This window comes from Haliotis asinina, chromosome 2, assembly GCF_037392515.1.
Source record: "Haliotis asinina isolate JCU_RB_2024 chromosome 2, JCU_Hal_asi_v2, whole genome shotgun sequence".
NCBI lineage: Eukaryota > Metazoa > Mollusca > Gastropoda > Lepetellida > Haliotidae > Haliotis > Haliotis asinina.
Window position 1 is genome coordinate 7,686,397 of NC_090281.1, and position 14,681 is coordinate 7,701,077.

Genomic DNA, 14,681 nt, shown 5'->3' on the forward strand with positions numbered 1-14,681 from the left:
CATAATTAAAGCTATAGAATGTTCTGCGTTTTGACCTTGCTGTCAACATTCTTACAAGCATTAGTTGTAAATTGTTGTGGGCAGAGATCATGCACTTCAGGTCTTTGAGTGGACATTAGCCAGTATTGCACAAACTGGTACACTGACTTAATGGACACATCAGGAATACTTCTCAACATCAGTGAGTGAGTAAGTGTGTGAACCAGTACGGTTTAAGACCCTTTTTAGCAATGTTCGGCCAAGGCACACCAGAAACGCATTTCACACATTGTACCCCCAATGAAACCTAGGTCTTCAGCATGACATGTGAAAACTTGACTAGACTACATTCAAATGATCAAAACTCTACCTATGGGTGCAGTTCACACAACTGTTACTCTCCACCAAATAACAATCAAATATTCATCATTTGAGACATTTGAAGATTTCTAAAAAATATTATAAAGACAATCACATTCATTGCGAGTCCATGATATTAAATTTAACATCATATGTTTTGCATGGAAAAAGAGTTTAATAACATAATTGTGGCATTCTCTTTCCAGTCAAAACACAGTGCTCCAGACATTTTTTACCATCTGGAGTCCATACTTCTGAACGTAACTAAAGGCATACAGGGGTAGCATTCTGTCTTTGTTGGAATACAACTATCATCGTGACCATGCCTCAAAATTCAAAGCTGTCCGAGGTCTGCCATGACAACATGGTTACTGATATGTCTAACTGTTTTCCCAAAATTCCAAGATGATACTACAGTATTGTGTATCTTTATGTGACAGTGAGTAACTGAATCTCCTCTTTACTATCCAAAACAGACACATATTCCAAAAGGTATTCGTACAAGACTATCTTCAAATTCGCTGCTAATACCACTGACTGTATCCTACATCAAATATCTTAATGTAGATGCATTTGCATTTACAAAAATGCTTGAGATAGTATTTTGTGACAACCCATTTCGGATTTCAGTGTGAAATAAGACTCATGATACCAGGTCAAGTGGTTATACCTTTTAGCCAGTCAAAGTTGAGTCAAGCCATTAACTGATACCACCGAACTGCTCAGCAATGTGGATTCTGCTGTTAACTCAAGTCCATAATTCACTGCAAGGGGGAATTCCCACAACACGTTTACAATGTTTACATAACATGATTGTGAAACTTGAGAGAAAGAACTGTAAAAATCTAAAATCATGGTCTACAGACCTTCATACTCCCTTTCATGATATGCTGTTAATTCAAAATTTGATCATATTTGCATCATTTTGGGCAGCACATTATAAGTTGTTCACTGGTCCCTCTTTGCCCCCAGGGAACATAAACAAACATTAAGCGTACATCAATCCATGGGGCAACGAGGGACTAGTGAACAACATTATTATCTTACCATAACCCTTTGGGTGCCACAAGGACATATATGACCTTTGTCATCAACCCTCATTTTGAAGTCCAATATAATTCTTAATATTTCACTCACACAAATATACTTAATACTTTTGAATTTTATGGAAATTTTCCTGTTTCTTGATACCATCCAGTATTATCTCAGACAAAGCTAAACTTCTTAAAATAACCTTTCAAATACGCTTCATCATAAATGTCGCCATTTTAGACACAAGACGGAATCGCGACTACCTGCGTTATTCGCTGTATTTTTTATGTGAAAATCTGATAATTATCTGATAATTATATTGATTACTAATATCATGTTGTCATGTGACCACTCATGATAATTCTGAAACGTTGCTGATGAACCCTTATGAATACACTTACACACTGTGCCTTCTGCAATATTGTAAACCAATAGTTAGTGTTTCCTGCAATCTGACTGGTTAATTACCCTTATCAAATAGTGTTTGACATCCCTGAAAAATAGAGTTTAACGTCCCCCGTCCCCCTTTTACTAAAGTTGAAGAAAATTACCTGAGGCATATAATTAATGAGTCATTATCAATAGCAACAAAGAGAAGCACCATTTGGGGTGTAAAACTCTTCAACGTGTGCACTGCGACGTTTAACATTTTGTAAAACAAACCAAAAAGTGGCCAAATGTTAGTTACATATTAGTTACCTCCCTTTTGCTAGTCTGTCACACAGCTTCTGAACGCAATTATCAAAGGAATAAACACGAATATAGCTATTATTTCAGAAATAAAAAACAGCTTTCAACATGATTTACATCTGATCTAACACTGAATGATAATACCATTCTGTTCTAAACTAGCAAAAAATAAATACTAATCGGTAATCATGAAAAGGTACTTAAGCACTCTAGGAGATCAAGCTGAAACATATCAAAACAATTAGAAAGGTTAAAATCTTACATTCGTGTCCGGTTTAACTTCATCCTTCAAATTGTACAAGTCCCACATGAATCCAAACAATGAATCGTTCTTTCAAAATCCAAAATCTGCCATTGACATCTGCAATTCTGTTTGGTACACCCCTTGGTGCATTGGCAAAAATTCACTCTCGCTGTCACAAATGATGATGAAAATCCCCAAGAATATCAAGTTGCCACACTGTACACAAATCACTGCCTTCATTGCTATCCCATGTCGGAATCAAGTTTAAAAATCACATATACTCTAAGGAAAGTGAAAGAAACTAATATGGGAAAAAAAAGGGAGCCCTGAGACTTTCTTTGCCTAAAGTTGGGGAAAATTTTAGCATTTAAAACCTCCGGCTGACACTGTTAGTTTTAAACTAAATCTGTCTTTGTTGAATTCCAGTGAATCCTAGAAATTGAATAAACCAAAATTCAATAAAAATTCTTCTAATCGGATAGTGCTTACAAAAACATGTTTCGTTTTTCCAGTATTGAGACACCAATTACACCACATATTTTAAATGGTCTTTTTGTTGCCATTGCTAGATTTTGCTTACAAGAAAAACAGATTTAGAGTTCTCTCTTCCCTCAATTTGCATTCGCAAAACATCAGTAATTTCAATACATCATACATAAGTACGTTATTCCGGATAGAGAATTACTACCACAAAGTACCAAATGAGTTGCCCTGGCAGCAGGGTACATTGAAAATAATAGGAGAGCGCTCAGCCAATCAGACAGCAATATTTATGTTTGAGGTAAAATAAAAGCTGATATTCCTATTTCTTAGGGATGAAATGGCATGCACTTACCACGGTACATACTACAGTATCAGGGCTTCAGTTTAGTGGGAAAACTGTGGTGATCTAGCAAGGAAATGCAAAGATTTTGATAAAATGATTTGATTTCTAGACATTATATAGAAGGTTTAGAAAGGATAATACAACAATGCTACGAAAATAAAAAATACTGAAATTTGGATTGAATTACAGCATACCAACCTAAAGGCAAACACTGCACTTCTACTGATACTGAAGCATATTACCTATTACCCCTGGAGCACTGACACATCTTCACTTGCCAGTTGCTTTAGTTTAGTGGGTGAGTGAGGGAGAGATACTTCTGTTAGGTCATCGTGTGAGTACAACTGATGACATCACAGACATTAGGCACTTTGGTGAACCCCATAAGCACAAATGTTGTGATAAAAACCACACAAACACCTTGACTCACATATTTCACAATCTTAACATGCTTAACTTCCTGGTAAAACAAAAAAATGTTACTCTGACTAACAATGGTAAAAATATCAGCCTTTCTTGATATCGTTGATAATGTATGCTCTTGTTGTTTGATCCACGATCAGAGCACTGCTACATCAAAGCTCACATCACAGTGTTTCAGAAGCAGTGGCCTAATTCATAAAAGACTAATTAACTGAATGGTTGTGATTATCAATGAAATCCATATCGCGATTCATAACAGTAAATTAAAATGACACATTGTCCTGAACAAGACACTGATGATGTACAGAGCTTAGAATAGTGTGATTAATATTGTTTCAGATATGGACAGGGTATCTGTCAAGGCTGAATGTTGGATGGCTTCCAGTATGCATACTGCCTCGTGACAAGAACTCAGAGGTTATCAGTGATCCTGTGTTTGTAACTGAATGTATCTGTAGCCCCTTATCTGAGGGACTCAATAATGTCTGTAATTTGTTAAATCTCAGTTAAGACAAAGTGATCCATCTTTCTGTCTGGCTGTAGATGTCTTCTTCTGTTGTCTGCATCTGAACCTGTCTGAGTGTCTGCCAATCTGTCTGTCTCTTGACATCCCTGTCCTCATATTCAGTTGTGTGTCTCTTTCTTGATCTGTCTGTGGATCTATCAGTCTGCCGGTCTGTCAATCAGTTAGCCAGTCTTTTGAACTATCATTCTGTTTTTCTGCCTGTCAATTTCTGTGTCTGTCTTTCACCTGTCTGTCTCTCTTTTGATCTGTATCAGCCAGAATTTTCGCCCTACCAACTACCTGAACTTCAAAACACAAAGTAGTTTAAGAGTTGTGGCCCTTTGAAATGCAAATCTGTTTCTTATGCAACGAAAGTATATATTTACATTTTAACTGTTTTTCTGATATACAACAAAAAGTAAGTTCTTAATGACATACATGAATAACTTCTATGCATTGTACATTGTATAAGGAATTGCTTGAAAACATAAGCGATGAAGAATGGCTTTAAGAGCCCTTGTCAAGCACAACCTACATAAGCTGTGGACAATTGGTATTTTATGAGTGCTTCTTTTACCCAGCTAATTTCCTTCAGTCTCTCTTAAACTTCATATACTGAACAGCAAATGAAATGCAATTTTCACACAAAAAAAATATAATAAAAGTAAGCATTCATGTTTATGTCCTCTGTTTGAAAACTTGACAAAAGGCCAGATTTGTATTTCTGTTGCTGTTCAGTATATATGAGACATGGGATGTATACCATTTCTTGCTGTGATTGTTAAATGAAACACAGTATTGTGGACACACACGTGAAAGTGACCGACAACCTGAGTTGTCACTCTTTACATGTTGTCAGAAGTAGATGCGTGCATTGGGAATGTTCATTGACATTTACAGAAGATGATATCATGTGTAAACATTCTGAAATATCCAAAATTTTAATAAAGACGATACATGATGTTTCAACTGATATCCTGTGAGTATTAAATGGATTCCATGTTGTGCTGTCAGGCAAAAATGTTTTTCTGTTTATATCTTTTATAACCACAGTCTACAGTTGGCCAATTTGTCAAATGTCTCTGAATCAATCAGAACAATGATTCATAGATATTTTACTGGCACTTCAAATGATGCAATCCCTTGCAGCAAAATAACAGTTTCATTAACTTTTGATTCTGTTGCAGTGAAGAAGTCTCATTCCTTATAACTGCTGACTGAGTAACAAGTACCATCTTATGATGGCATGATTTCTTGTGACCTTGTTTGTTCTGACCTCACACTGAAAAATGGCCTTCAGCTCTAGGAGCAGAAGCTGTAGCAGACAGATGATCCCAACAGTACAGAGCTATAACATAATTGAGTGTGTCATGTCAGTGCTTTCAATCTAACTTTGCACAAGATCACCAAAACAAATATATTGACACAAAGTAAGGAGAAAAACGTTTCCTGACTTACCTGGGGTACAGCCTGTCTGATTGGTCAGTGGGCAATAGTTCCATCTCACATTGGAAGACGATATACCACCTCCCAGAAAACTGATTCCAATTCCACTGAACAAACATCCACTGAACCCATTGCCAACTCTAATATTTGTGCCATTTAACCGCACATCCAATAAATAAGAGAAATGTGTAGAATTGGCCACAATTTGGCTAAAAGATGTCTCCTCGTTTGACACATTAAACACAATAGCTCCTAAATGGTAGCGCAGATTGAAGATATACCACTTGTTACTATTAAGATGACTACCAACTTGAGCGTAGCCAGAAGTATTGTTCACTTTCCAGCGAAATTCTAGTGATCCGTTACGTAGCAGCACCTGTAACATGTCACCACGAATGTTTCTTTGATGAATTATTTCCCCTGATGCACTGCATGTTCGGAAGGAGAGCTGTGTCCACTGTCTTAAGTCCCATGCGGAGTTAGGGAGTGTTACACTAGAGCTGCCGTTGAAATATCCATACTCTGTCTGTGAGTTGGCCAGTCTGAATAGAACAAGGCACAGCACACCTGGAAATATGGAAACACACGGTGATAAACAATCATACTATGTATATAATGCCATAAAGAAAGTGGTCCATTTTTGTGGGGGTCTGGCTGAGTGGGTTAGATTGCTGGCTTTGTGTGCTGGTGACTAGGGGCCCAAAAATACTCTAAAGGTGAAGATTGGAATCATGGATGGGGCTCGATGTTAAAATGATGAAATCTGCTCTTCACTGAGAACTTGTAATCCTATATGTGAATATGTTACAATGAAACTCTAGCAAATTTGTCAGTCACAGGCTGATTGGTGCCCATGTGACATCAAGGAAGCAAACATGAATATCCATTTTATCCTTACAAGTAATATTTTGAAGCATGACTTAGTAAACAATGTCTACTTGCAAGAACTGTATTTTCAAAAAACAAATGTGTGGAAGAATGGAATGGGTACATGGGTACAATGTGTGAAGTTCATTTATGGTGTCTCCACACAGGATATTGCTGGAATATTGCTAGAAGTTGTGTAAAAGACATACTCAGTCACTCACACACTTAGTCTGTCATACAGACCCTGAAGCAAATATATCCAAGAAAGCCCACGAAAGTCTAGAAAATGTGGAAAGTCTAGATTTCCTTAGCTGCAGGAAATGAAGAAAGTCTCATGGCTCTATTTCATTATATTATTTATTTTTACTATGAGCTTATTTTCTGTAACATGTTCATTTCAGAGACTAGTTGTTAGTCTATCACACACGTAAAAGCAATATATGTGTACAAGCCGAACATGTGGCAACTTAAATGGAGTTGACATTTAGCTGAGTTCAATTACAGTGAAAAAATACTGACCAATTCATTTTCTATCTATTTAACTAATATTCCTCACTCTAGATCAAAAAAGAACAACACTGCTTGTAAACCTGATCACAAAACAAGCATCATGGTTCATGATCTGTGTGATCCTAATGATTCTTCCAGGCATGGGGGAATAAAAGAGTTCTTCATTATTCCAAGAGGTTCCGAGAGGCTGATGGGATGTCTTTATCTGCTTAAGTTATCAACTAATATGAGACGGACAATAATAGTCACAAGAAGATTGCCGGTGCCTTTATCTCCTTCTTCAAGCATGGCCTGAATCCCACCTGTCTCAGGACTGACAGGAAGTATGGATCTCTATATTGCCAGGTATGCTTACACTTAAGAAAATGAAATGTATCATGGCCATAGACATGTCACAACATGTCGCCAACTACAACGTATTTGTCACGTCATAGAAGAATATGTTGATGTGAACAATGCCACTGTATGAAGAGATGTTGGTCAGAGTGAGAAGGTTGTGTGTGTGTTGGTATTCTTGGAGGGAACACAATACAAATCTTCAATTAATAAACATATATGTTTCCTTGCAATTGAAATTGTGAAGTCCCCATATTTCCAAACTTTTACAAAGTGCATGTTCTCCCAAGCAGAATTATATTCTGAAAACATCTTCATGTAAAACTGTTTTGTGCAGATGAAAATGAGCACCAATGCTTTAGTTTCTTGTGAAATTTGTGCCTTCTCTCAAAATACATTTTGGCATAAACCCAAGTGTGTCGTATCTGTCAAATGGTAAAGCCCCATTTCTCATAATTACATACAGGACAACCATTTACTTTCACAACTGTTGCTTCACAACAATTTCCAGAGCATTCAATTTCTCCAAGTTCACAGTAAATCCAAATCTGACACAGAAAATCCATCATCATTTACAAACATACTATCCTTGCCAATGTTATTGTTAAGTGAGTGAGTGAGTTTAGCCACATTCTTGGTATATGTCAGCGGTCTGTAAATAATCGAGTCTGAGCAAGACGATCCTGTGATCAACAACATGAGCATCGATCTGCGCAATTGGGAACCGATGACATGTGTCAACCAAGTCAGCGAGATTGACCACATGATCCCGTTAGTCGCCTCTTACGACAAGCATAGTCGCCTTTCATGGCAAGCATGGGCTGCTGAAGGCCTGTTCTACCCTGGGACCTTTGCAGGTCTGTTACAGGTAAAGTAGCTTGAAAACCCTTTGAAAATGTTCACCTATGCACTTAGTTATGAGCTGATGAAAATAGGAATGGAACAATTCACCATCCACTGCCATATATGCAAACTTTGTAATAAAACAAGATGTTAAACAGCTACAACCATTAAAACAAAATTACATTACAATGAGAGAGTATGAACAAAGTGCACGGTCATTATTTAGAATATCTCAGAAAATGGAAAGTGCTTGCTCTGCCCAACTGTTAGGTACATAAGTACCAAACGTAAATATGGCTGTTATGGCAACCATCTGAAATGAACTGACAATGCTAGGAACAAGCATGTAAGGTCTCAGCTTCATCATGTTCCCATTTTATTGCCAGAAAAACAGATCATACAATCACTTAACTTCAGTTAGGTGAGAGTACAAGATGATTTCCAAGGAAGGATAGTTTGGGTTTAGGGATTTTTGGTTTCTTGTTTAACTCCACACTCAGCAACATTCCAGATATATGCAAAAAATTTGTAAATAATCAAGTCTGGACCAGAAAATCCAGAGCTCAACAATAGAAGCATTAATCTACGCAGCTGGAATAGAGTGACAACCAAGTCAAGGAACCGAGCCACCTGATCCTGTTAGTTGCCTGTTACAACAAGCATGGGGTTGCTGGAAATCAATTCTGACCCGCAGCTTCACAGGTTTAGGGACAACGTAATATTTTCCTCCCCGCTAGGTATACACAATGTCTATAATCAAACTGCACTTACACATGAATGAATCTCATCAGGAAGTGAAAACATTTCCTGGTGAAACACAGTCTCCTAATACAGAGACACACCCAAAAAGATATGCATCAATTATAAAAAGGTTTGACAAGACAGCACTAACGAGAGCCATAAAATCAATTCCTTATCAAGTTTCTCCATCATCATGATCATTTAGGCCACAGTAATCATTTTGTGTTTCACAGTCATCACAGACTGCCTTGATTCTCAATGTTTCTAGATTGCGTTTGTTGTGTACTGGATGGGGCATCTGCCTTAAATGAAGATCAGTGGTTCCATCGCTGCCAAAATATTGCCAACCAAGCTATGCTGAAACATGGCACTTGTTGTTACCTTGCCTCTAATTTTGGTGACAAGAGAAACAGTCTTCTTTCAATAAGTACCCAGAAGGTATGCCTGTTTAACTGCCTCATGGCATCCGAGTGAGGTGGCGTTACAAAACTGCTGTCTGAAGTCTTGACTAGCAACACCAGCCTCCCAGTGACCCATCATATACATTAATGCTACTATATAACATATACCAGCGTCAGTGTGAGATCAATGTGCATTGGAACCACTGGCTTCAAGAGATAATTGGAGAGAAACAACATTTTTGTAACAAATGCATTAACACACTGACTGTTTCTCAAGAGTATACTTGTAAGGTCAATTCTAGATGATTTGCCACTATGAGTTGTCGTGTAGCAACATCAGTGATATTTTTAAACTAGTTCAATCAAAGTATATTTCGCATTAGACATATCCAATCCTGAGGTACAATCATCAAGTACATTCAAATTAGTTGTAGGGTGAGTACAACTAGACACTCTATGATGTTGTATTACATTACACCAATTCAGAACACAAAGTGATCATGAAAACAACACAAAAAACGCCCATGAAGTCATGATAGGATTGACATACAAGAGGAGTTGTAACCCAAGCATTACTACCATCATGAAAGGTGAAAATGAGGCTAATAATTCACTGGTTGTATAGCAAGTAGCATGTCAAGGTGGATAAAAAAATGTCTCTTGGTGATAAATCACATCTAACATGAACGACAATACTACTTTCTTACATGTATAAATATATTCAACTTTGTCTCATTTTGAAGTATTTCACTTCACAGTACACATCTTACCATCGTCTGTGAACAATTCAACAACCACTATAAATAGCACAATTGTTATATAGCAAAATGCAGCAACAATAGCTCATGTCAATTTCTAAACCGTAATGTTTCTTCCAAGGAAACTCAAGACAAGCAACCTTTTGTCAATATACATATATTCATAAACTCAGTATAAAGATGAATTTCTTTCAGTTCATATATGTAAATGTATTATCATTTTATTAACAATTTCCTTTCATGACAGGTCCTTTTCTATGAACATCATGCACGCTCACATGGGTAGAAAAACATTTATTTTCAATAGTATTTAGTAGTGCCGCGAGGGATACAGCTGTTTGAGACCTGTAATGTAATGTTTTTGAACCTAATGTATTCTACACCAAATTCATCACTTGCTAGTTAAGCCATTTCCCATTCAACATAATAACCTCTGTTCCCTGTTGAAGATTAATGAAGTTCTATTACAAACATGTTTAGCAGCATTGAAATTCTTAACACTGATCCACGGCACCATGTATTTTAATAACTTCAAACAATTGCCTATTTCCAAATTTCTGTCTGTTCAGGAATAGACAGTGCTCATTGTAGTGTGTCTCTAGTGCTCACTGATGTAATTCTTGTATACATTTTCTTGCACTGAGAGAACATTGTTAAGTTTGAATACATTTGTATACATGTTCTAATTTCTCGTCTTTATGCCACTTAAGAGCTGTCTGGCTGGGTCAGTCAGTGAGTGAGAAAACATTCTTAATCAAGTATTGAGACAAATACTTAAAATTTAGCACAAAACTAGTATTTTTTTCAAAGAAGAGATAATTCTAGAACATTTGAAATGATAACAGAAACACATATTCTGGTTCTGTCCCTGTGGATCATATGAATACTGGCATGTATGGAATCTGGCCATCAGGTCTGTTTCCCCCACACCTCTACACTGGCCTGCAATCACAACCCCAAGGCAGTTATCTATAGAAACACAACACTGAACTTATCACAGAGTGAACAATGCCAGCTGTCTCTCCCACTAATTGTGTTATGTGGGTGCTTGGGTTTACATCACATGTTGGTCTGGAGCACCTCATTACAGCCTTGGACATATTTTAGTAGACCTGACTCTCCCTGTACCACATTCTTTTCTCTTCTGCTTTCTGCAAGCTTATCAAAAACCCTAAATGAAGGAAGTCTAGGTTTCCTGAGCTTCTCAATCTCTTATCTCGCTCGGACTCCTTTTGTTTCAAGCAACACTATACACATTCAGAGACAAGTCTTAGTCTAGCCTAATTCATTATAACTGTAACCTAAATCATTATAACAAGTTGCTGAGGTTCTGAATCTCCCATCTCACTGGGGCTCCTTTTAAATTTAAGTAGAATTCATAATTACATACATTCAAAGACTAAGCATTTTTCTAAGCTGACTTGACAAGCACATGGCCTAAAAGATAAAGTCATGATTGATACAACTATAATGATTCATCCAGACCTCGATTCGGTTCAGTTTTCGATATTATACCCTCAATTCGATCATTTTCAGTTTGACAACCGGATAATGATGAGATACGGTCATTTATTTTGCAAATGAAGTCGTGTTTGCTCAAAAACATTTCCAAGTTCACTGTATTCAGGCCTGGCAAGAACGAACTTAAAAAATCATACAGCTAAATTTGGGTTTTTGAATAATAAATATTTATCAATAATATATTTCTTTGCAATAAAAGTAGTTTCCACATGAACTAGGAACCATCTCTTATTTCTGTCTTTTAGCCCACAGAATCTGCATTGATGAAGAACTTAGCAAAACTTTACAAGCTTTTTGAATGTTCTGCATTGATAGTAAAAGTAGTAAAATGTTCTAAAAACCTTGATTGATGAGATTGTTATCAATTCATTTCTGGTACCAAAATCAAAACCTTGTCTTCTTTCCTGCCTAACAAAATCTATTACATCAGTATTACCCATCTAAATGCACAGCTGGAGCAGTGCAAAAAGTTTTCCTCAAAGGATACATTGTCCATATACAAGATATCTAAAACAGACTATAACAGAAAACACTGTCCAAGTGCCTCCAGTCTTCCTTGTGCCCTATCATTGTCCTGATAAACAGTTGCCAGGCTGTACAAGACCAGGCAGGCCACACAAGAGTCTCCACACTGCCCCACCCAAGATGGACAAGAAAGGGAGGCTATTGACCTTGGGGCAATCACTGACCAAAGTTATGAACCTTGATTGAAGATGACCACTTGTCAACAGGATTAAGGATCATAATGACTTGTTGAAACAAAGTGTGTTGCTATGTCAACAATGATTGTTGATACAGACCCTTATCACCTAGGTGGTCCTATCCTGTAAAGGGTAATATTATACACATAGGAAATTAGAGTAATTAGTTACATGACTATCAAATATACAAGGTGATATCACCACGAGGGCTACAGTTTAAAGAACAACATCTACATTACCACAATTACAGGCAAAACTGAGAGAGTTCTAAGATTCCAGTTGTCACAATTTATATGGTGTAATTGTACACTGTACCTTCGTCTCTCTGAAAGTACAACTGTTTCTTTATTCTTTTCCAGGTTTCTTTACAAGGCTTGTATTGCAATGTGAGTGAAATTCTGGACATAAAGAAAGGAACACTTGTACTAAGTCTTCACACTATTCCTTTCTTTGAGTATATGATTAACATGCATATGGTACAAGAAAAACTCAACACAAAGTTTGTAGTTCTATAGAAAAGGGTGACGGTACTGAAATGTTTATGTAAAGAACTATAATACCAGATTTGAAAATAAAGACAATTGTCTCCATGTTTATTGAAGCGTGGAATCCTTCAGAGACTGTTGTGTCCCAGGTGGAACATTAACCCTTCCCCTACAAGCACATATCCCTGGGGATCTTAGTTTTCTAAAACCTGGATCAAGACATCAATGATCAAGCCCTGGAGGAGCACATATATGGATTTATGTTTACGTAACACTGGGATATTTGTATGGCATTATATATACTGAAATTGTTGCATTCTCTTAGTCTTCCACCAGGTATTCATTGGCACAACACGAATATAGTCAAATTATGATGTGGCCTTTCACACCATTCAAGATATGTCTCTGTACTTAAGATCTCTCATTCTGGTTATCAACCAAGCATTAACGAGGAGGATCATGCGCTGACAGTCTTTTATTGGCTGGAAGACCAGATTGGCTCCAGTGATATCTGGGCACACTAAGGTAAAGTCCTGCACTATCAAGACGAGCTGCTGACCTGTGACCACCAATTAAACTTACAGTAAATACTTCAATAAATGACCTGTAATCACTCATTACACTTGCAGTAAATACCTCAATAAATGACCTGTGATCACTCATTACACTTACAGTAAATACTTCAATAAATGACCTGTGATCACTCATTACAATTACAGTAAATACTTCAATAAATGACCTCTAATCACTCATTACACTTGCAGTAAATACCTCAATAAATGACCTGTGATCACTCATTACACTTACAGTAAATACTTCAATAAATGACCTGTGACCACCAATTAAACTTACAGTAAATACCTCAATAAATGACCTGTAATCACTCATTACACTTGCAGTAAATACTTCAATAAATGACCTGTGATCACTCATTACAATTACAGTAAATACTTCAACAAATGACCTGTAATCACTCATTACACTTGCAGTAAATACCTCAATAAATGACCTGTGATCACTCATTACAATTACAGTAAATACTTCAATAAATGACCTGTGATCACTCACTACACTTACAGTAAATACCTCAATAAATGACCTGTGATCACTCATTACAATTGCAGTAAATACCTCAATAAATGACCTGTGATCACTCATTACACTTACAGTAAACACCCCAATAAATGACCTGTGATCACTCATTATAATTACAGTAAATACTTCAATAAATGACCTGTGATCACTCATTACACTTACAGTAAATATATCAATAAATTACCTGTGATCACTCACTACACTTGCAGTAAATACCTAAAAAAGTGACCTGTGATCATTCAGTACACTTGCAGCAAATACCTCAAAAATGACCTGTGATCACTCATTACACTTACAGTAAATACCTCAATAAATCACCTGTGATCACTCATTACACCTACAGTAAATACTTCAATAAATGACCTGTGATCACTCATTACAATTAAAGTAAATACCTCAATAAATGACCTGTGATCACTCATTACAATTACAGTAAATACCTCAATAAATGACCTGTGATCACTCATTACAATTACAGTAAATACTTCAATAAATGACCTGTAATCACTCATTACACTTACAGTAAATACCTCAATAAGTGACCTGTGATCACTCATTATAATTACAGTAAATACTTCAATAAATGACCTGTGATCACTCATTACACTTACAGTAAATATATCAATAAATTACCTGTGATCACTCACTACACTTGCAGTAAATACCTAAAAAAGTGACCTGTGATCATTCAGTACACTTGCAGCAAATACCTCAAAAATGACCTGTGATCACTCATTACACTTACAGTAAATACCTCAATAAATCACCTGTGATCACTCATTACACCTACATTAAATAAGCTGCAATATACAAAGGCGTATTGTCCTGAGCTGCAACCATGACATATATATATATGTCTTACTGAATAGCAAATTGTACGAGTTCCTTTCATTGTTATGTTATTTGCAATAAACATAA

The 14,681-nt window shown here is 36.6% G+C and overlaps 1 protein-coding gene across 1 annotated transcript in view; it reads right to left on the reverse strand.

The window, feature by feature from the left end:
• LOC137273190 (protein crumbs-like) overlaps nucleotides 1–14,681 on the reverse strand; it is a 107,996-nt gene that overhangs the window by 79,934 nt on the left and 13,381 nt on the right. The window contains exon 2 of the mRNA XM_067805687.1: nucleotides 5,518–6,072. Within this exon, the coding sequence (XP_067661788.1) occupies nucleotides 5,518–6,072 (555 nt within the window). The remainder of the gene's footprint in view (nucleotides 1–5,517; nucleotides 6,073–14,681) is intronic.